At 43.0% G+C, this 22,773-nt stretch overlaps 1 protein-coding gene across 2 annotated transcripts in view; it reads right to left on the bottom strand.

The window, feature by feature from the left end:
• The window catches only part of ZAP70 (zeta chain of T cell receptor associated protein kinase 70), a 298,385-nt gene that overhangs the window by 207,349 nt on the left and 68,263 nt on the right, over positions 1–22,773 (bottom strand). For both annotated transcript variants that reach the window (XM_073655156.1, XM_073655157.1), the window contains exon 2: positions 10,890–11,308. In XM_073655156.1, coding sequence (XP_073511257.1) covers positions 10,890–11,308 — 419 coding nt within the window. The remainder of the gene's footprint in view (positions 1–10,889; positions 11,309–22,773) is intronic.

Genomic DNA, 22,773 nt, shown 5'->3' with positions numbered 1-22,773 from the left:
GGTTGTGTTGCATGCTTCTTGTTTCTAGGAGCTTTTGGATTTCTGGGGAGAAATACTAAAAGCTATCAAAAATCTTTATACATGCCCCTCCACCACAGTCTTTGTAAATGGGACCCTATCAGATAGATTCAACATTGAAAACAGAACCTGGCAGGGCTGTCCACTATCCTCCATGATTTTTATTCCCACTCTTAAACCACAGGCACAATGTCTATGCTTAGATGGTGAGATTAGAGGCTTAAAGGTGGGTTCTAGATTACATCTCTTTTTTTTATTCGCAGATGGTATTTCTCACCTTGACTGAGTCAGGAAAGTCTCTGAAAGCAGCTTTAGTCATTGTTCAAGAATATGGCTCACTTTCATATTAAAAAGTGAGTGAGTGGAAGTCCCCAGTTTTGTCCAATAATACACCCAGTGACTCCTTCCTTTCTCTATAAACTCATTTTCCATTTGACTGGTAATTTTTATTATAGAACCACCCAAACTGCTCACAAATGTCATATATAAACAACTTTGAACCTCTTTTAAAAATGGTAGAGTAGGATTTGACCCAATTTGCAAACCAGGAAATTTTGTGGGTGGGTAGTTTTGCGTCATTTCAAAGGATGACACTACCTCAAATTCACTACCACCTGAAAACAATTCCTTTCTCGCTTCCTCATCGTTTTTTTTTTCTTCAGAAAGTCCAAAAATTGATCAAGAAAACTATGATGAAAAGAAAAATGGTAAGTTTGGATCTTCTCTCCATTATGGATTATTACATGGACACCACTTATACATATGAAGAAATCCTTTTCTTCAGGCTAGGGTCACAAGCCTGAGAACTGGAAATTCCACGCTACACATTCATATCTCTTTCTGACAGATCATGAAATTGTTAGGCCATGATGAGGTCAGTAGGACTACCTTTAGTGAATCGTATTGTGTGTAATCCCATTTAAGATCCCGTTTACACTACTCTTTATTTTGTATGCATGAATATAATTTTGTTCTTTTGAGAAATAATCTTGTTTTAACTTTATTTACCCCCACAGAGGGGATTATGTCTTATTATGAGGGTATGTGCACACGATGCAGAAATGAAGCAGAAAATTTCTGCATCATTTCTGCATCTCCCTGGCAGAAAAAACGCATGCAGATTGTGCATGCGTTTTTCCTGCAGAATACATGCGGATCCACATGCAGATTCACATGCGTTTCCGCATGCAGATTGACAAGCGCTTTCCAGGCGATTTTAGCATCACCTGGAAAGTGCTTGACAACTAGGTCACACTGTTAGAACCTTGCTCTTAGGTTTTTTTTCCTTTGCTGGTCACATGACCTTGTTGGCCTATTTAATCCTGCTCCGCCCTTCTGGCTTTGCTGGACTTCATTGTATATCTACTTTCTAGCTAGCCTGTGCTCTGTGTCTTGCTCTGTTAGTTTGCTTGGTCTACTGACCTCTATGTTCTATATATTTTGTTTGTTCGTCTGTCTGCTACTATTTCTGTTAGGAGGTGTCCCATATTCCTCCCAGTCCTTAGTACTTGTAGGGATTCCTTCCCCACATCTATAGGTCTCCGTACAGACTAGCTTAGGACTTTAGCAGGTCTGATCGCAGGATCAGGTTCCCTGTTACATCGTAGGGATTAAGCTGAGTTCTATCGTAGGGACAGATCTCCTCTCTTTCCTTAGCTCTGGTAGCAGAACATAACAGTAAGTCCAGCCTGCAAATTCTCTAAGGAAAGATTTTTCTGTTCCATCATGGTGTCGGTTCAGGATTTGGTTCATCGCCTGCAGGGACTCTCTCTGGAGGTGGCCGAGCTCCGTCAGCACGTGAGTAACTGTTCTGGAGCACATTTCTTGGAGCCTAAGGTATGTTTGCCGGATTTATTTTTTGGTGAACACCGAGAATTTTTTTCATTCAAAAATGCTTGCTTATTGTATTTTCGTTTGAGACCTAAGTCCTCTGGGGATGAATCCCAGCGCGTAGGGTTCATAATGTCACTTTTGCGCAAAGAGCCTCAGGAGTGGGCCTTTTCTTTGCAACCTAGTGATACATGCTTCAGATCAGTGGATAGTTTTTTTTCTGCTTTGGGACTATTATATGATGATCCTGACCGTGTCGCATCAGCTGAGACTGAGTTGAGACGTTTAAAACAAGGATCAGGTAATGTGGAAAAATATTGTACTCATTTCCGTCGTTGGTCTACTCAAACAGGGTGGAACGATTCTGCTCTGAAAAGTCTATTTCTTGCTGGGCTCAGTGAAAGGGTTAAAGACCTGCTAATTGCTTATCCTACACCTGAAGATTTGCAACAGGCTATGCAATTAGCTATACGGGTGGATAGAAGACTGCGTGCAAGGGTTAATGAGAGCAAATCCTCTGCTATGTCAGTTTCTGGTTATGAGAATGTGTGTACTAACAGTGGTGAACCGATGGAGATTGGATCGGTGGCACCTCGCTCTCAAGAAAAAGACCGTCGATTTTTTGAAGGCTTGTGTTTCTATTGCGGAAAATCTGGTCATTTGATTAAAGGCTGTGAGCTTCGTATGAAGAAAGAAAAAAAAATGGTCAGTCATGCCCGTATTGCCTGTTTAAATTCCAAGGGTGTATTTTTAGCTGCTTCCACGATTGCTCAGGAAAAATTAATGGAATTTCGGGTGTTTGTCGATTGTGGGTCTACTCTGAATGTTATTGATGGGGGATTCGTGGAAAGACTCAATTTAAAACCTGAACCTTTATCATCCCCCATTGCTGTGGTTTCTGTGGATGGTTCCCCTTTGAAGAATATTACTCTCAAGGTCTGTGAATTTCCTCTCACTATTAATGGTGTTCACCATGAGAAATTGGATTTGGTAGTGTTGAATAACTTGCCTTCTCCAGTAATATTGGAATTGCCCTGGTTAAAATTTCACAATCCTGTACTGGATTGGTCTACCAGTGAAATTAAATCCTGGAGCCATAAATGTTATGACAAGTGTTGTAATGGGCGTATTGCAGCTTTGGATAGGGGAGAATTGCCTGTTCCTATTCAGGATTTTTGGAGAGTTTTTTCTGAGAAGGAATCGCAGGTTTTGCCTCCCCATAGAGACTATGATTGTTCTATTGAATTTGTCCCTGGAGCGACTCTTCCTAAAAGTCGTTTATTTAACCTTACTATTCCTGAGAGGAAGGCTTTGGAGGAATACATACAGACAAGTTTGGCCGCCGGTCACATTAGGCCCTCTAAGTCTCCTGTGGCGGTTGGATTTTTTTTTGTAAAAAAAAAGGACGGCGGTTTACGTCCTTGTCTGGATTTTCGTGAGATTAACAAAATTACTGTACGCAATCCTTACCCACTGCCATTGATTCCTGATCTGTTTAACCAGTTAATGGGGGCCAAGTGGTTCTCTAAAATTGACCTTAAGGGGGCATACAATCTGTTGCGCATGAAGGAGGGTGACGAATGGAAGACTGCTTTTAACACTCCTGTGGGTCATTTTGAGAATCTGGTTATGCCTTTTGGTCTTACTAATGCTCCTGCATTTTTTCAGAATCTGATTAATGACATCCTTAGACCTTTGATCGGTAAAAATGTGGTTGTGTATTTGGATGACATTTTGATTTATTCGCCGGATCTGGAGTCTCATTGGCGGAGCGTGCGTGAGGTATTACAGTTATTAATGGACAATTCGCTTTTTGCTAAGCTGGAGAAATGTGAGTTCGCTGTACAGAGAATTAGTTTTTTGGGCTACATTATCTCCAGCAAAGGTTTTGAGATGGATCCGGTTAAGGTTCAGGCTGTGCAGGAATGGCCTAGGCCTATTGGTTTGAAATCGATACAGAGGTTTTTGGGTTTCGCCAATTACTATAGAAAATTCATAAAAAATTTTTCTAGTATTGTCAAACCTCTGACTGATCTCACCAGGAAAGGTGCTGATGAGGTTCAGTGGTCTTCTGAGGCCATTGAAGCTTTTGTGTATCTCAAGGAGAGGTTCACCTCTGCTCCCATCCTTATGCAGCCTGATGTTACTAGGCCGTTTTTGGTTGAGGTTGATGCTTCCTCTGTGGGGGTTGGCGCAGTATTGTCTCAGGATAACGGGGATGGATTACATCCCTGTGCCTTTTTTTCAAAAAAATTTTCGGAGACTGAACTGAATTACGATATTGGTAATCAGGAATTATTGGCTATTAAACTCGCATTTGAACACTGGCGCCACTTCTTGGAAGGTGCGGAATTTCCCGTTCAGGTTCTTACGGATCATAAAAATCTGATATATCTTGATGCTGCCAAGCGCCTGAATGCCCGTCAGGCTAGGTGGGCACTGTTTTTCTCGCGGTTTAATTTCTCCGTTACTTACATCCCTGGTACTAAGAATGTTAAGGCGGATGCCTTGTCTCGCAGTTTTTCTCCCATAGTCGGTGCTGAGAAAGAGGAGAACATTTTACAAGAAGGTGTTGTGATAGCTGCTTTGGACTCCGTTTTGGAAAATGAGATTCTTAAAGCACAGGAGAATGCCCCTTCTAACACTCCTCATGGGAGGTTGTTTGTGCCTGGGACCTTTAGGAGAGATTTGTTTGTTGAGTGTCACGAATCTCGGTTGGCAGGTCATCCCGGAATCTCTGAGACCAAGAGACTGGTGGGTCGCAGTTTTTGGTGGCCTGGATGGCAGAAGGAAGTCATTAAGTGGGTGCGTCAATGTACTATATGTGCTAGATCTAAGTCCTCACATACTCCTGCTGCGGGGTTGCTTTGTCCTTTGGAGGTTCCCAGTGCTCCTTGGACACATTTGGCTATGGACTTTATAACTGGCCTTCCCCCCTCTGAGGGTTTTACTGTCATCTGGGTGGTCGTGGACCGTTTTAGCAAGATGTGTCACTTGGTTCCTTTCGTCAAACTGCCCTGCGCTAAAACTCTCGCTAAGGCCTTTGTCAAGGAAATTGTCAGACTTCATGGCGTTCCTACTGACATTGTTTCTGATAGGGGTCCTCAGTTCGTGGCTCGTTTTTGGCGTGCCTTTTGTGATAGGTTGGGAGTTCATTTGTCGTTCTCGTCCGGATATCATCCTGAATCTAATGGCCAGACAGAAAGGAAAAACCAGGATGTTGAGCAGTTCTTGCGTTGTTTTGTGGCAGACAATCAAGAGGGGTGGTCTGAGTTTCTGCCACTTGCTGAATTTGTTCTGAACAATCATACATCTTCTTCTGCTGGTTGTTCGCCTTTTTTTTGTTGTTCTGGGAGACATCCGTCGTTTGGGTCGTTCTCCAAGTTGGGATCTGCCGTGCCTGAGGAGGAGAATTTTTCCGGTGATTTGGAGAGAGTTTGGACGGATGTGCGTGGTAATCTTCAGGAGGCCAACAGAAAATCTAAAGACTACTTTGATAGGAAACGACAGGAGGTTTTGCTCGCTGTTGGTGACATGGTTTGGTTGTCCTCTAGGAATCTGCGGTTGAGGATTCCTTCAAAGAAATTGGGTCCCAAGTTTGTAGGGCCCTTTAAGGTGCTTCAGGTTGTCAACCAATCTGCTGTTAGGTTGGAGGTTCCTACCTCCTGGAGAATTAATCCGGTATTTCATGTCTCTCTGTTGAAAAAAGCTGTTGTATCGGATTGTGACGCCTCTGCCTCTGTTCCTCCGGTGGTGGAGGACGGGGAATATGAAATTTCTCGCATCCTTAACTCTAGACCGTATAGAGGTAGTTTGCAGTATCTTGTGGCCTGGAAAGGTTTCGGTCCCGAGGATAACTCTTGGGTGAGGTCGGATGATGTTTCCGCGTCCAGACTTATCAGAGCGTTTCACAGGAGATTTCCTGATAAGCCTGGTCCTAGGGGATCCGGAGGATCCTCTTAGAAGGGGGGGTACTGTTAGAACCTTGCTCTTAGGTTTTTTTTCCTTTGCTGGTCACATGACCTTGTTGGCCTATTTAATCCTGCTCCGCCCTTCTGGCTTTGCTGGACTTCATTGTATATCTACTTTCTAGCTAGCCTGTGCTCTGTGTCTTGCTCTGTTAGTTTGCTTGGTCTACTGACCTCTATGTTCTATATATTTTGTTTGTTCGTCTGTCTGCTACTATTTCTGTTAGGAGGTGTCCCATATTCCTCCCAGTCCTTAGTACTTGTAGGGATTCCTTCCCCACATCTATAGGTCTCCGTACAGACTAGCTTAGGACTTTAGCAGGTCTGATCGCAGGATCAGGTTCCCTGTTACATCGTAGGGATTAAGCTGAGTTCTATCGTAGGGACAGATATCCTCTCTTTCCTTAGCTCTGGTAGCAGAACATAACACACACTATATAAATCCATGCAAACAGCATGGATTTATATAGTGTGACCCGAGAGAGTGTATATACTTACCTCCGATGGCCCGCGCTGTCCTGCTTTACAAAGTTCCCGGCTGCCGGCAACTTTGAATTGAAAGACCTGCCGAAGTCAGCGTCACGTGACCCGTCACATGACTCTGACGTCGGCGAAGGTCCTACAACTCACTGCAAGTGCCGGGAACCAAGCGGGAGCGCTGCGCGGGCCGACAGAAGGTAAGAATACATTTATTTTTTATTTTATTCTTTTTTTTACAGATTTTTTAATGGTACCTGGGTGTGGATGAGACTCTCCTCTCCTCCACACCCGGGTACCATCCGCATATTAGAACGCGCCAATAGCGCAAGTACAGATGCAGTCTTGCGGAATTGGCGCATTCTAATGCAAGTCAATGGCGGCGAAATCGCCGCGTTTCCGCAAAATTAATTGACATGCTGCGGATTTTTGAGCGCAGCGTTCACGCTGCGGAAAAATCCGCATCATGAGCACAGCACATGCGGATTTCAATTGGGGAACATTGTTTCCCTTCTACCATGCGTTTTTCATGCGTTTCCGCGGCGTTTACGCAACTGCAAAAACGCCGCGGAAACGCATGAAATACGCATCGTATGAACTCAGCCTTATACAGGATTGTTGTTATGAAAGCTGTATTTGAATTGTCAATAAAAATCTATAGAAGGTAAAAAAAAACCTCTGATGTGTACAGTTACATAAACAATAATGGGTACAAGTTTTAACTATGAAAATCACTTGTGCACCTGAATGAGCCCTTAGATTCACACATAAGGAAGAACAAAATGTCCCAAATAGCATAAGATGTATGACTATTTGGTTTAACTACAGTTGAAACCAGAAGTTTACATACACTATATAAAAATACACATCTGTATGTCTTTCTCAATATCTGACATGAAATCAGAATAAACCTTTCCCGTTTTAGGTCAATTAGGATTACCATAATTTTTAATATTTGCCAAATGCCATAATAATGAGAGAGAGAGAATGTTTTAAGGCATTTTTATTACTTACTGCAAAGTCAAAAGTTTACATACACTAAGTTTACTATGCCTTTAAACAATTCTGGACTGCCCATATAATGATGTCATGTGATGTGAATTAATTAGATGTGGATGTATTTTTAAGCATACTTGAAACACACTGCTTCTTTGTGTAGCATCATGGGAAAGTCTAAAGAAACCAGCCAAGATATCAGGAAGAGAATTGTGGAATTGCACAAGTCTGGCTCATCCTTGGGTACAATTTCAAGATACCTGAAGGTGCCTCGTTCATCTGTATAAACAATTATACGCAAGTACAAACAAAATGGGAATGTCCAACCATCATACCACTCAGGAAGGAGATGGATTCTTTGTCCCAGAAATGAACATGTTTTGGTCTGACATGTGCATATCAACCCAAGGACAAAAGCAAAAGACCTTGTGAAGATGATGGCGGAAGCTGGTAAGATTGTGTCAATATCCACAGTGAAACGAGTACTGTATCAACATGAGCTGAAAGGCCACTCTGCCAGGAAGAAGCTATTAGTCCAAAAGAAACATAAAAAATGCAGATTAAGGTTAGCAAATGCACACAGGAACATAGATCTTAATTTTTGGAGACATGTCCTGTGGTCTGATGAAACTAAAATTGAACTTTTTGGGCATAATGACCATTGTTACGTTTAGAGGAAAAAGGGAGAAGCTTGGAAGCCTAAGAACACCATCCCGACTGTGAAACACGGGGGTGGCAGCATCATGTTGAGGGGTTGTTTTGCTGCAGGAGGGACTGGTGCACTTCATAAAATAGATGGCATCATGAGAAAAGAAGATTATGTGGCAATACTGAAGCAACATCTCAAGACATCAGTCAAGAAGTTAAAGCATAGACGGAAATGAATCTTCCAAATAGACAACGACCCAAAGCATACTGCCAAAATGGTAACAAAGTGGCTTAAGAATAACAAAGTTAATGTTTTGAAGTGGCCATCACAAAGCCCTGATCTCAATCCTATTGAAAATTTATGGGCAAATCTGAAAAGGCAGGTGCGAGCAAGGCGACCTACAAACCTGGATCAGTTACACCAGTTTTGTGAGGAGGAATGGGCCCAAATTCCGACCAAATATTGTGAGAAGCTTGTGGAAGGATATCCCAAACGTTTCACCCAAGTCATTCAATTTAACCCTAGAACGCATGACCATAAAAATCTACACTTTCACATACCTGGGGCCTTTTAGGCCCGTGTGCAAATAACATGGAAAAACTCAAACAAAAATGACAAACAACTATATTCCTGAGGAATACCTAGAGTTTCAAAATTCTAACTAAAGTAATCTTGCAGAAAATAGAAAACAATTAACAGGGTGGGCCTAAAAGGCCCCAGGTATGCGTTCTAGGGTTAAGGGCAATTGTACCAAATTCTAATGAAATGTTTGTAAACTTTTGACTTTGCAGTAAGTAATAAAATGCCTTAAAACATTTTCTCTCTATCTCTCTCTCTCTCTCTCATTATTCTGGCATTTTGGCAAATATTAAAAATTATAGTAATCCCAATTGACCTAAAAAGGGAAAGGTTTATTCTGAATTCATGTCAGATATTGAGAAAAACATGCATATGTGTCTTTTTATATAGTGTATGGAAACTTCTGGTTTCAACTGTATAATAAAACAGTTCTAGGCAATTTTTTAAACAGTTTCACTAGAAAACCACACACGCAGGACCTTATTTAAAAATGTTTTTGAACTTTGCTTTTTTTGCATCACTTTTTTCTCAGTTTTTCCTATTTGCAGTAAAAAACCTCTCTAAAGATTCTACATGGAAAATTCCTCCAATCCTAGTTAGCATCAGTTTGGAGGAATCCAGAACCACATGAAAACGGCTCATATGTCACAGCTAGCTCTCAAGCCATACTTCAGCCATTTTACATATGTTATATAAGCTGCAAAACTTTTAAGTATTATTTATTCATTTTATTTTACTCACTTATAAAGCACCATTAATTCCACAGCACTTTACAGACACTGTCCTTATTGGGGCTCGTCACATCCCAATTTTCTTTCAATCTAGCCATATGGTAATAATAATAATAATAATAATAATAAGCATTTTCTTTTTTGGAGAAGAGTTATACTTTTGAATGTCAATATATTGGAGAATATATAGCTTGATGATTAACTTTTATAAATTCTTTCAAGTGGGGAATAACTTTCAACATTTTCTGAGCACCATAACTTTTGTATGTTTCTCATCGATGTGTACAAGCTTGTGTTTTTGTCTAGTTTGGGGGATTTAGATGTTTTTGGGCATATATGAATTTTTGATCATTTTTTATTCTGCTACTTGTAGAATTAGTAATTAATAAATAGCAATTCTGCCATTATTTTCTTTATGGCATTCACTAAGTGGGTAAAATACTGTGATAGTATCTATAATGGGTCATTATGGATGGAGTTGAGTACTTTTTATTTTGCACATGACAAATGATAAAAAATCTTTAATTGTTAAAAAATGGGATTATTTTTGTTTAACTTTGTTAGTTCACATAGGGGCCTTACATTTCTAAGCTTGATTGTTCATATAATATACTGAAATACTTCTGGATTATAAAATGCCTGTCAGCTTAACATTGACAGGCATCCTATTAGGTACTGTCACAATGGCATACAAAGATTGCAGACATGGGAAACTTTGTTATACCATCGGCTCCCTACAATTACATCACTGGAACACTGAAGGAAATGACAGTCCCGCTTTCAAACCCTTTATATTCCGTGGTCTGACCACAGCATCTAAGGCATTTAAGCTTCCACAATCAGTCATCTAATCTCAGCTATTACAGATTGATGTCAGCTGTATGCAACAGCAGGCGACTGCTTATGATAATGGAGATAAGCTGCTGATATCACTGAACTATAACAGTACATTATTTTGCACCCACCTATGACATCAATTTATTTCATGGAGAGGATAGTGGTTTAACAGCTTTTCCTGCAGCAACACAGCAGTTTCGTAACCTCGTGGATCACATAAGTATCTGATCAATATGGATACTCATTACTCAACAACATGATTGGTTTTCGACAAAATGTGGATCTAGGCAAAATTTAAATTGTGGCACCAAATGCTAACATATTGCACTATCTGACAGAAATTGCATTTACATTTGCATGAGCCAATTTTAGATCGCTACACGAGCGCCGATTGACCATTTTCAAGTCGTTTGGTGCTTTTTACAGGCATTCTTACACATGCTGACAAAGAATGATAAAGACGCAATGATCACTTATATAATAGTTCTGTCTCCATGCATTATCATATTATTGGCAGCACGTGTCCTGACTACACCAGGCGGTATGCAGCTATGAACAGACCCTAATATGTATCACACCTTCCAAGGGGGTGTGCATGTTTGTTCCATGTGTGTTGCATGTGTGAGTGGCTTCCGGATAGTAAATCTCTCCCTGTGCAGCATGTGTGCAAAATGTATGTGTATGTCTATATTTGTTTTTGTCTAGCACTGCCATCACAGGCAAGAGAATCCAGGCACGATTCTTGCACAGAGGCCCTCTGATATCAGCGTCCGCCCATGTGGTATTAACATAATTTTTGCTCACCTCTAGTTTCCAGGTTTGCCTGACATATTCTCTCATCATATTATCTCTGATGTGATCAAATACTCCAGGCTGGCATTCCACTCCACTTGGCCGATTGCAGGGTCGACGAAGAACACAGCATAATCCATCGGCATCTTTAGAGTAGTACTCGCAGAGTTCTGCTGGGCCACAGTGAGGCTTTCCTCCATATATAGCATATGTACCATTTAGTTGCCGCTCTACAGGGTAGTGGTAAAACTGGACGTTGAACACCAGAGAGACAACATAACCACCAAGAGTTCTCAGACACTGTCTTAGCAAGAAAAGGCCATCCATCATCCCAGCCAGCTTGAGAAATTCTTCAGCCTCTGCACGAGAAATGCTGCCATAATAGAAAGGCAAGTGACCGGCAGCATCTGGCATGTTTAATAGAGAACAGGCTGTAAAAATAAGGATAAAAGTAGCATTTTAAATAAGATACTAAATGTTTAATGTATAGAAAAGGTGCAATATCCATATTAGTCATTGTAGTACAATGTTCTCAAAATATAATCATCTTCCGTGGCCGATAAAACTCAAAGCCACATCCAACCTTCCGTGCCATAGACAATGTGGAATTGATTGAAGAGCCAACCAGTCAGCATGAGTAGCTCTCTGGTAATACACCTGCATTGCGCTCTCTCTACAGTACTGTGCCTGGATTACCTGTTCCCGTGGAGCCAAGTAAGGACAGCTCAAGATTACTTTTATTTTCACCTGCTCTTTGTATCTTTAAAATATAAAGACTTGCTTTATCTGTATTAGTTATCTGATAACTTTTTTTTACCTTTTTTAAGATGATCCCCACCCAGTGCTTTTGCTATCTCCGGCAGTCCCATAATGAATGAATGGAATGGCAGTGCCTTCTCGCCACTCACATGGGGCTTTTCAGAACCCCAGTTCTTAGGATCAGTAGATGTCCCATCGGTCGGACCCTCAGTGATCAGGAAGTTATCCCCTCTATTTTGGACAGGGTATACCTTTCATACTTAATAATATCCCTTTTATGTTGCAACTTGAAAAAACACTATTTAAGCTCCAGAAATAAAGAATAGGGAAAACAGAAAATGAATAGGACCTTTTATAGTGTTCATGTCCCGACACTAACGAGTGTCATGTAAATAGGTCAGACTTAACACACTTCAGACCACACATACTGTAACAGCTGCTATTTGCTGTACAATTATATATGTGCCTCAAAATAGTATATCATTTAGTGTTAATATGTCGCACATTTACCTACACATTCAACTATGTCTTAACATAAAAATGGTTTTATGCATATGACAGAGTTATAATATTTTCCAACTCCCACAAATGCAAATAAGCAAGGTAGAATACTGTTTGTTTCCTGTATTACTCACTCAAGTTGAATGCTTTATAAAATGAGGGAAAGCTAAACATGGAAATTAGCAAAAACTTTATCTTTACAAAAGGGGGTAGATCTAGTGGGTGAAGCCCATGTCACCAGCAAAAGAGTTCAAAAAAATAAACAACCATATTTCTCACCTGTCCCCGACGAGTAGATAATAATCCATGTGTCCCGCAACGTGTCTAGCTCTGCTACAGCTAGATAGCAGGCTGAATTTTAGCATGATGTGACTATACATCCTTCCATCCTGCAGAGACACTGAGCTGCATGTGCTTGCGAACCTCAGTGACTTGCGGTGACGGCAAAAAGTGAGCAGGGTTCAAAGGCAATGAACTCCATTCATCTCAATGACGTCAGCGCGAGCGCAGTGAGAACTTTCCCATGGCGCTAGCATTGACGTAATTGAGGTGAAAGTAGTTCATTGGCTCTGAGTTCCGATGACCTTTCTGCCAAAACCGCAAGCGTGAGAACTTTCCCACGCTCGCGGTGACGTCAGTGAGGTGAAAGGAGTTAATTGGATCTGTACTCCGTTCAACTTTGTCATGTCACCACGAGCCACTGAGGTGACTGAGTATTTCTGCTCTATATTTTAGAATGAAGATTTGAATAACAGTAATCTATGGTGGATATCCCCTAATGAACATATATTTGGGACGCAAGTTTCTAATTAATTTCTAAAGTTACTTATAATGATTTAAAGGGGTATTTAATTATAAAAAAAAACTTGACTCCTACTGAAAGTATACATCACAAAGCAAAGCGTCCAATGAAGGCTATGGGCACCTTATCTCTGTGCTTTACATATAATAAACATGTACTGAGCAGCTTGCAGGCAGTCCTTCAAATAGGAGTCATGGAGAAGAGCAGGTCAGTGGACAGTAACCAAAATCTTATCTGAAGGGGAAATGTAAGTGCCTATAACACAAAAGAAATTATTGCAGTATTCATTTATACTTATTCTTGTAGGTTGATCGCCCGAAACACCATGAAATGTGTTGTTTCATGGAGTTTATTTCACCTAGTTCTGTTTAGAGGCAGAAGTCAAGAACTAATTGTAGACACCTAACTTTTGTGTTATTGCTTCTTTCGAAGTACCTAGGAGAGAGCAGTTCTCGGTGCGTTTGACACAGTATGAACTGTACATTCTCTAGGTCTTTTCTCGTCATAGCTTTGGTAATACATATGAGTTTCAGAAGTGAGAGTTTTGTATGAATTAAGATGAAGTGGAAAAAAGAGTAAAGTGATATAAGTATTGAAATGTCAAATATGTCATGTTATAAAAGCAGCGACAAATAACATTTTTTTAAATTCTGCAGATTTTTACCATTTTTATGGCACTTATGAATCATAAAGCAAAAGGAAAGCCAGAGGAAAATACAGTTTGACACACTAATTTATTTCGCCTCACCTCAATAAGCTACACAATAACTTTGATGGCTAGGTGTTAGGAAACCCATTTTACGAAATGATATCCGCGCATTGATTTTGAAATATTAGAACAAGCATGTTTTTTTCTAAAAATGCAGAGTGCTTTATGTAAGAAAACATCAAGTGTTGATGGCATAATTTAGAAAAACAAATTTGGGCAGTTTTTGATCATCTGTTTTTTCAGGTGATTTGAAAAAAAATCTAATGAAAACATCTAGCACGCCCTGCATTCTGCCAAAAGCAACACTTTAGGCTGTGTTCAGACGCAAGACCAACCAAAGAAAAAGAACTATTCTCACTCTGGCATTATTGCAATCCCTGGTCCATCATATAACATATACTGTATGCATATACACTATATTTTTTGAACTCATTGGAATTCTTTTGTACATTGAATCATTTCCTTTTTCACCATGTGGCAGTTTACTCTTGTTTTTCATCACTGTTTTATATTGAAGCTCATCAAGAGAATGCCAAGAGTGTGCAAAGCAGTCATCAAAGCAAAAGGTGGCTACTTTGAAGAACCTAGAATATAAGACATATTTTCAGTTGTTTCACACTTTTTTGCTAACTATATAATTCCACATGTGTTAATTCATAGTTTTGATGCCTTCAGTGCGAATGTACAGTTTTCATAGTCATGAAAATACAGAAAAATCTTTAAATGAGAAGGTGTGTCCAAACTTTTGGTCTGTACTGTATATATTTTTACAATATTCATTTATCTCTTGACCAGTGATGAGCGAACCCCCGTGGATGTTCGGGTTCGCCGGGTTCGGCCGGACTTTTCAAAAAGTCATCGAACCCCATATAAATCAATGGGGACCTGTACTTCAGTGCTGTAAAATGGCTGTAAAATGGTCAAAGTAAGGGCTATGATGGCTGCAAAAGTAAGAAAAATCAGGATAAGAGCAGGAAAATTGCCCTGCAAACAATGTGCATAGGAAAATGACTTAAAGGGGTTATTTCACCATAGCAATCATGGTCAAATAGGAAGTACATTAATAACATAAAATTTTAACAGTGCCCCACAGAGACTGAGGTTTGCTTCCATCAGTCCAGTTAAACATTTCACCCACAGAGCATGGGGGAGAGTATCCCCAAAGAAGTAGCTTACAAACTTCACCCCCAGATCATGAGGCACAGTACCCCCGCAGAAGCTAATACAAATTTCACCCACAGAACATGGGGAACAATACCCTCACAGAAGATTACACTAAATTTCACCCACAGAGCATGGGGCATGATACTCCCAATGTTCAAAAATGTTATGCTACAGTACTGTGTGTACTGCAAATGCATTTGAGGAAAACATAGTAGGTCCCGAATCCCGAAGAGTTTACCTTGAAAAATCACTGTTCAAAGCAGGCAACCACACCTGAATTACGGAATTTAGCACCAGTCTGGATTAGACTATTATGTACATTTTTATGTGGGCCATTAAAATTTAAGCCACAGAGCATAGTGCACAATACACCCACCCAGACAATGGGGCACAGTACTCCCACGGCTCAAAAATGTCTTCTCCAGTAGCGTACGTTATAAATGTTGCAGATGAAAATTTGGTAGTATGATCTTAGATTGAGCTGGCAGTTCGCAGCAAGGCTTTCTACTGGCAATCCAGTTAAAAGTTTCACCCACTGTTACGATACTAGCATAGTACTGCTGGAAACCAGTGGCCAAAGGAGCGCAAGCAGGAACAACAAGTGATAGTAGAAGTTCTTTGAGTTAGCAAAAGGAGTTGTGTGAAACAATCCGTAGATAGGTGAGAACAGTTTGGGTAAGAATGTTCAGGAGCTTGGAACTAGGCTAACAGCTAGACACAATACTCAAGCAATGAGTGAGAGATCCATGCGGCTTTAAGTAGGCCCAAACAGGAAACAATATGGATCACACAGGTTCAGAATCTGCCATTTTAGTAAAAGGCAATTTCAGAACACAGCAGCAGCCTCCAGTGGTGAAGAGTGGGATTGCAGCACAATTATTAAGGAGAACAATAGCAGCCACTAGTGGTCAAAATGTAGAAGGACAACAGGAATTCTAAAACCCACATGGCATGTTTACACATTTCCCCCACAGAAGCAGATAATAAATTTCACCCACAAAGCATGTTTTCACATTTCCCCGAGAAAGCAATTTAAAAATTTCACACCCAAACAATGGGGCCCAGAACCTCCACAGCTCAAAAATGTCTGCTCCAGTAGCATACAGTATGTTACAAATGCCGCCTATGAAAAGTTGGTAGTATGATCTTGGATCGAACTGGCGGTCCGCAGCAAGGGTTACTACCCGCACTCCAGTTAAAAATTTCACCCACATAGCATGTTTGTTTACACATTTTCCCAACAGAAGCTGATAACAAATTTCGATTCTGGATACAGCTGGAGGTCCACCGTGAGGCTTGCTACTGCCAGTCCCAGCCCCTTTGCCTTGGGACGCCTCCCCAATGCTCTTGCCTTATGGTCCCGGGGGCCCGAAGTGTTTCCCTTGAAAAAGTTAGTGTTCAAAGCAGTCAACCACGCCAGAATACTTCAGCTAGGAATAATTAAATGTTACTCTGTTTCTATTTTCATGTTTGTTCAAAATGGGGCTATGATTAAGAGGGGACCCAGTGGATCACAAAGTGAAGGAACTGGAGGCACTCTCGGCCATCCAATCTCAAACCACCCACAACCGGGGTTGCAGCGTACACACGGGTAATGGAGAATCAGTGTTCTATTCCGGAGAGGCAGCCTGATAAACTTGTGCCACATCCAAGGAGGGCAGCAGCCAACCAAATTAACCAATTCTCAACTGAGTCAGCAGTTGATTTTGCAAGACAAAACAGCCATCCATGACAATTTAGAGGCTATGTAATTGGAATGAGTAGTTAAATCCTTTAATGAGCATTAGGCCTGGCCACAAAGGTAGAGTAAAATTATTTTTAAGTACACTACTCCTACAGACACGGCTGCAGAGTACCAGAAGCTTTTGGGCACAGTACCCCCACAAAAGCTAATAACAAATTTCACCCACAGAGCATGTTTCCACATTTCACCCACAGAAGCTGATTACAAATTCCACCCACAAAAGCTATTAAGTGATAACTAATTTCACCCACAAAGCATGTTTTCACATTTCCTGAAAAAGCTGATTAAAAATTTCACACCCAGTGGGGTACAGTACCCTCACAGGCAGGGTTGCAGAGTACACACAGCGGTTTAAAGGCACAGTAATCCCACAGATACGGGTTAAAGAATACACACAGCAGCTTTTGACAATGTACTCCCACAGATATGGGTTAAAGAATACACACAGCGGCTTTTGGAACAGTACTATGATGGTTGCATAACAGTAGAAAAATATGTTTAGATGTACATCACTCCCACCGACACAGTTGAAGATTATTAAAACTTTTGGTTACACACGTTACTATCACAGGTGCAGAATACACATAAAGAGTGTTTTTTTAAAACTGCGCACATGCAAAACCCGGTCCCTCACTACAGCTGTGTCCTGTCCCTACGCTAAGCAGAGCAGAAATAAAAACTAAGAATTTTAAACCAGGAGGAACAGGTCCAAGTGGAGGAGGAGGTAGACGTGGCAGTAGAGGTGTAAGAGGCAGGGTAGAATGGTGTCTCAGTGATTAACACTGCAGCTTTGCAGCGCTGGGGTCCTGGGTTCAAATCCAACCAAGGACAACATCTGAAAGGAGTTTTTATCTTCTCCACATGTTTGCATGAATTTCCTTCAGGTAATCCGGTTTCCTCCCATACTCCAAAGACATACTGATAGGTAATTTAGATTGTGAGCCCCAATGGGGACAATGCCAATAATGTCTGTAAAGCGCTGTGGAATTAATGACGCTATATAACTGAGTAAAATAAATAAATAAAATAAAGGTTCAAGGGAGGAGTAATACAAGGTAGGTCCAAGTGAAGGAAGAGGTGGATGTGGTGATGTGGGTGGAAGAGACAAGGGATGAGTAATCCAACACTTTTTTTTTTGTATTTTTGTAATTTTTTCTGACTTTTTTTTATTTTTGTTAGGGAACTGAATTAAAATAACCTAAAATGTTCAAAACTAAAACTAGCTATCTAGATCCGCGAGGCGTAGGTCCAAGTTGAGGACGACATGGATGTGGCTGTATGGGTGGGAGAGGCAAGGGAGGAGTAATCCAATACTGTTTCTTTTATTTTTGTTTTTTTAGGGAACTGACTTCAAAGAACATAGAATGAACCCAAAATAAACTAACAAGCTACAATCAGGGGGCGGAGGTCCAAATGGAGGAAGAGGCAGAGCAGATGGATGTGGCGGTGTAGCTGGAAGGGCGTAGGATGAAATAACCAACACAGTTTTGAGGTTTTTTATTTGGCGAGGAGGCACCCAAATGAAACCAATGGCAAATAGAGTTGAACACTGGCTGTGTGCGGCTGTTATAGTTGTCTAGTCATCCAAAGGTATGGCCAAGTCCAGTGGGATCCACATGTAGCGCCCCCAGGGTTCGGTCACTACAGAGGTATTGCATCTCACCCAGAGGTGTGATATCTCACTTCCAGGTAAGGATGGAGTGTGGCTCAGGACCCTAACACCCACATGCACTACACCACAATTCCGGGGGACAGGGCGACAATGCTCCCAAGAGTGAGCACAACTGTCCCTGTCCCTGGCTGGAGTGGGGGGAGGGAACACCTAGAAAGGGGGAACCCGGTAGTGTGTGGGTGTGGAGAGTAGATTCTGGGTGCACTGAAAAGTAGGAGTATATAAGGTGGGCACCATGTTAGAGTCAGAGAAAAGTAGAGGGAGCAGAGTCAGAGAAGGAGACTGGGAACAGGGGCTCTGTACGAGCTCTGCTCCACGGGCAAGCCAAGTCACAAGGCCTGGGCCTGGAGGAGAAGAAAGATGAGGAGAGGAACGGAGGAGGCTCCAGGATTGGAGTGAAGGGACCCCAGGGGTGCAGACCGGCCAGCCGCCACCGTACGCTCGCCGCTACCAGAGTAGGGGGGTCAGGCCAAGAAAGGGAACCAGATCCCTCATCTAGTGGAGGAGAGCAACTACCCTCAGCTAGTAACCAGAGGCCGTGGCATTGCACGTGTACGGCCCCTCACTACACCCGTTAGGAAGGCACCATATAGGACCCAGGGAAACGGAACATACATTTGCCCACCAAGGCCCAAGGCAGCTGGACAGAAACGTGGTCAATTGTGGGGTACGACAGGCCAGAGAAAGGACACACGAAGGGGGTCCTGAAAAGCATTCCAAAGGTACCTGGGAGTTGGCCGAGCCCCTCACCTGGTGAGCACAGTACGACGTGGGCAGCCATTACCTGCAGAAGTGGCTTGGAGTGTAAAACTGTGAGTAAAGACCCCGGACTGCATCACTGGACTCTGAGTCATTACTGTTGCTCCCGCGCACCATCACCCCCACCATCTGCACTCACTGCCCTGAGGCTATACTCCTCTCGTGGGGAGTTGTACTACCCTCTGCTGTGCACACAACATCAGCCTCAGCGGTCTGCCCCGCAGCGGCGGTTCTCAGTGACCGCAATCCACGGGTGGCGTAGTCGGACATTTAAACATTAAAAACCAAATAAACAGATCCGCCACTGGTTTGACCACCCTGAGCCACGGGACCGGGTCGCCACCACGGAGACTACAAACCCCCAGCATTACACAGAGACCCGGCCCAGGGTATTCCCCCACACACGGCCCAGGGGGCGCGTCACACACCTGGTTCATTTTAAGCACCTCCAAGACTTAAAGGGAAAGCTCAGGCCATGTGTCCAATTTGGAGTCCCAGAAGTTAAATGGGGCAGTACTCTTCCACCATGTTGTTGGAATGCTGGCTCCTTCTAATATGGACCATATTACATGGTGGTGCTGTATGATGTGTCGTGCTCATAAAGTTTTGTCACATTTCGGCCATGCTAACCCTGTCTTCTGATGTGCTGGCGGTGCCCCAGCTGCGTTGGCAACTTCCTCCTCCGCCTCTGCCTTGTTTTCCACTGAGCCCTCGCTGTCAGGTGGGAAAGCCATTCGTAGTTTTTCTACCAGCGTGTGCTTGTATTCATGCATTTTGCAATCCTTCTTCAGTGATGGAAGTAATGATGGTACATTGTCCTTGTAGCGGGGATCCTGCAGGGTGGCCACCCAGTAATCTTCACTAGTAACAATACGGGCAACTCAGTGGTCATTGTGCAGGCACTGCAACATGTATTGGCTCATGTGTGCCAGGCTGTCCTCGTTAAGCTGTTCCTGGTGGGAGATGTATCATCTTGGTACTCTGTATCCCCCCAGCCACGCTCCAGTGATGTCCGTGAGCTGATCTGAGTGCCACCCTGATGTGAACACAGTTGTTCCTCCTCCCCTATCTCCTCCTTATCTTCATCATCATCCTCCCAAATTGTCCCCTAGCTGTAAAGTTGGGTACCTGGCTGATGTTGGGACAGTAACCCACCCTCTGAGGCATAAGTGGATGACAGGCCTGATAACAGTGTGAATTGGGTCTGCTCCCCCTCCTGCTCCTCTTCCTCCTCTGCCACCACCTCATTCATCATGGCCTGAATTGTTTTTTTCCAGCAGGCATATAAGAGGTATAATAATGCTGATGATGGTGTCATTAGCGCTGGCCATATTGGTGGAATATTCGAATAGCGCAGCATGGCACACAGGTCCTGCATGGAGGCCTACTTATTGATGTTGAAGTGGTGTTGCTCTGCAGAACGACTCGAGCATGCGTGCTGCAACTGAAACTCCACTACTGCCTGCTGCAGCATGCACAGTCTCTCCAGCATATGCAACGTGGAGTTCCAACTTGTTGGTATGTCACATATCAGCCAGTAGGTGGGAAGGCAGAAGTGATGCTGCAGTACAGACAGGCGAGCAGTAGCAGAATGAGAATGACTACAGGGCGCAAACACTGCCCGCACTTTCAACAGCAGCTCCGACATGTGTGGGTAGTTTTTCAGGAAGCTTTGCACCATCAAGTTCAGCACATCCACCAGGCAAGGGATGTGCGTGAAACCGGCTAGGTCCAGAGCTGCTACAAGATTTTGCCCATTATTGCACACCACCAGGCTGGGCTTGAGGTTCACCAGCACCAACCACTCATCTGTCATTTGATCACAGTCCACAGCTCCTGCGCATTGTGGGATTTGTCCCCCAAACAGAGGAATTTAAGAGCAGCCTGCTATTGTTTCCCCCTGGCTGTGCTCAAGTTGGTGGTTCACATTTTCCTGTGACCGAGTGAGGAAACGGTGGAGGAAGCGGAGTAGGAGAAAGAGGAAACCTGGACAGATAGACCTCCAGCAACCTTAGGCAGTGGTAGGACGCCTTCTGCTTCTATCCTAGCCACCACTACATTTACCCAGTGGGCAGTTAGGGAGATGTAACATCTCTGGCTGTGCTTACTGATCCACGTATTGGTGGTTATACGGACCTTGCCATTGATGGCGTTGCACAGTGCACACTTGATTTGGTCCTCAACGTGTTTGTGCAGGGCAAGGATAGCCCACTTGGAAAAGTAGCGGGGCTAGAAACAATGTACTGAGGGACAGCCACCACCATCAGTTTTTGGCTCGTGGGTGGAAGAGACCGAGACCACATTAGAAGAGGGAGCAGGAGGTGGCTCAGATCTGTCAATCTTTTTAAGGTGTGTACTCCACTGCACCTCGTGCTTGGAATTCAAGTGCCTCGTCATACAGGTGGTGCTCAGGTTCAGAACATTTATGCCTCACTTCAGGGTCTGATGGCACAGAGTGCAAACCACCTGTCACTTGTCGGCAGCACATTCACTGAAGAAATGCCACGCCAGGGAACTCTTTTGAGTTGTCATTGGTGTGGACATACTGGCTAGGGGCCGCCCACTTTGCATTTGCACCCTTCTCCCTCTTCTGCTGTGCTGCTGTGGCAGCATGGCCACCTCCTTTTACTCCACATCATGTGGGGTCTAGGATTTCATCATCCCCCACATCATCTTCCACCAACTCCTGCCCTCATTGCTGGTCTGCACACTGCAGAAAGATGCAGCTGTTGGTAACTGAGTTTTGTCATCATCTGACATGCCCTGCGATGGTCCACTGACCACGTGCACTAGCCCTCTCACGTACTCATCCTCCAACCTAACAAGTGGTTGGACATCAGTGCACTTAGTCTCTTCCACTTGTGGAGCAAGGCCAGGTGGCTGGGCCACGGAACCCCAGCCAGCAGAGTTATCAAAAAGCAGAAGAGACTGCTGCATTATTTGGGGCTCAGACTGCTTGGCAGGTTTGCAAGGGGGTGAGGTGGAAGATGGATGACCATGGTCCTCAGATGCCAACTGTGCATTTTCTGCAGTGAACTGGGTGGAAGATAATGTGAAGGAGCTGGAGGCACTCTCAGTCATTCAATCCAACACCTTCTCAACATCTTGTGGCCTCACCATTCATGCAATCGGTTCTACGAAAGGACAAATAACGTCCTGTCACCTGCGTACACCATAGGAAGGTGTTGTATTTGGGCACTTAGCAGGTACAGAATGACCTCTCCCTGCATCAGCTACACTACCACCACCATCAGCAGCTACATCAGCACCACCATGGCCACGGCCACATCCCCTATTCGATGCTTTCCTCATTTTTGGAAGTGTTTTTTTCTAAACACTACTCACAATGAGATGGCGGAAGAGTAGATTTATTTATTTGGCAACAGTACTAGAAAACACACAGCACTCCTGAAAAATTATTTTTTGGGCCTAGAAATGGCAACGAGATGATTGATGCCAATTGTTTATTTCCTAGACTACTAAAAAATACACACTAGTCCAGAAAAATTATTTTTTGGGTCTAGAAATGGCAACGAGATGGTTGATGCTAATTATTTATTTCTCAGAGTACACACAGCGGCTTAAAGGACAGTACTCTCACAGGTGGGGGGGTGCAAAATACTTACATCGGCTTAAAAGACAGTACTCCCACAGTTGGGGGGTGCAGAGTACCCACATAGGCTTAAAGGACAGTACTCCCACAGGTGAGGGGTGCAGAGTACACACAGTGGCTTAAAGGACAATACTCCCACAGATATGGATGCAGAGTACACACAGCGCTTTAGC

Source organism: Phyllobates terribilis, unplaced genomic scaffold (assembly GCF_046119375.1).
Source record: "Phyllobates terribilis strain yellow unplaced genomic scaffold, ASM4611937v1 Scaffold_1__5_contigs__length_1240528914, whole genome shotgun sequence".
In the NCBI taxonomy this organism is placed as follows: Eukaryota; Metazoa; Chordata; class Amphibia; order Anura; family Dendrobatidae; genus Phyllobates; species Phyllobates terribilis.
Note: the sequence above shows the minus strand (reverse complement) of the source record. Positions and strands in the feature narration are given on the sequence as shown.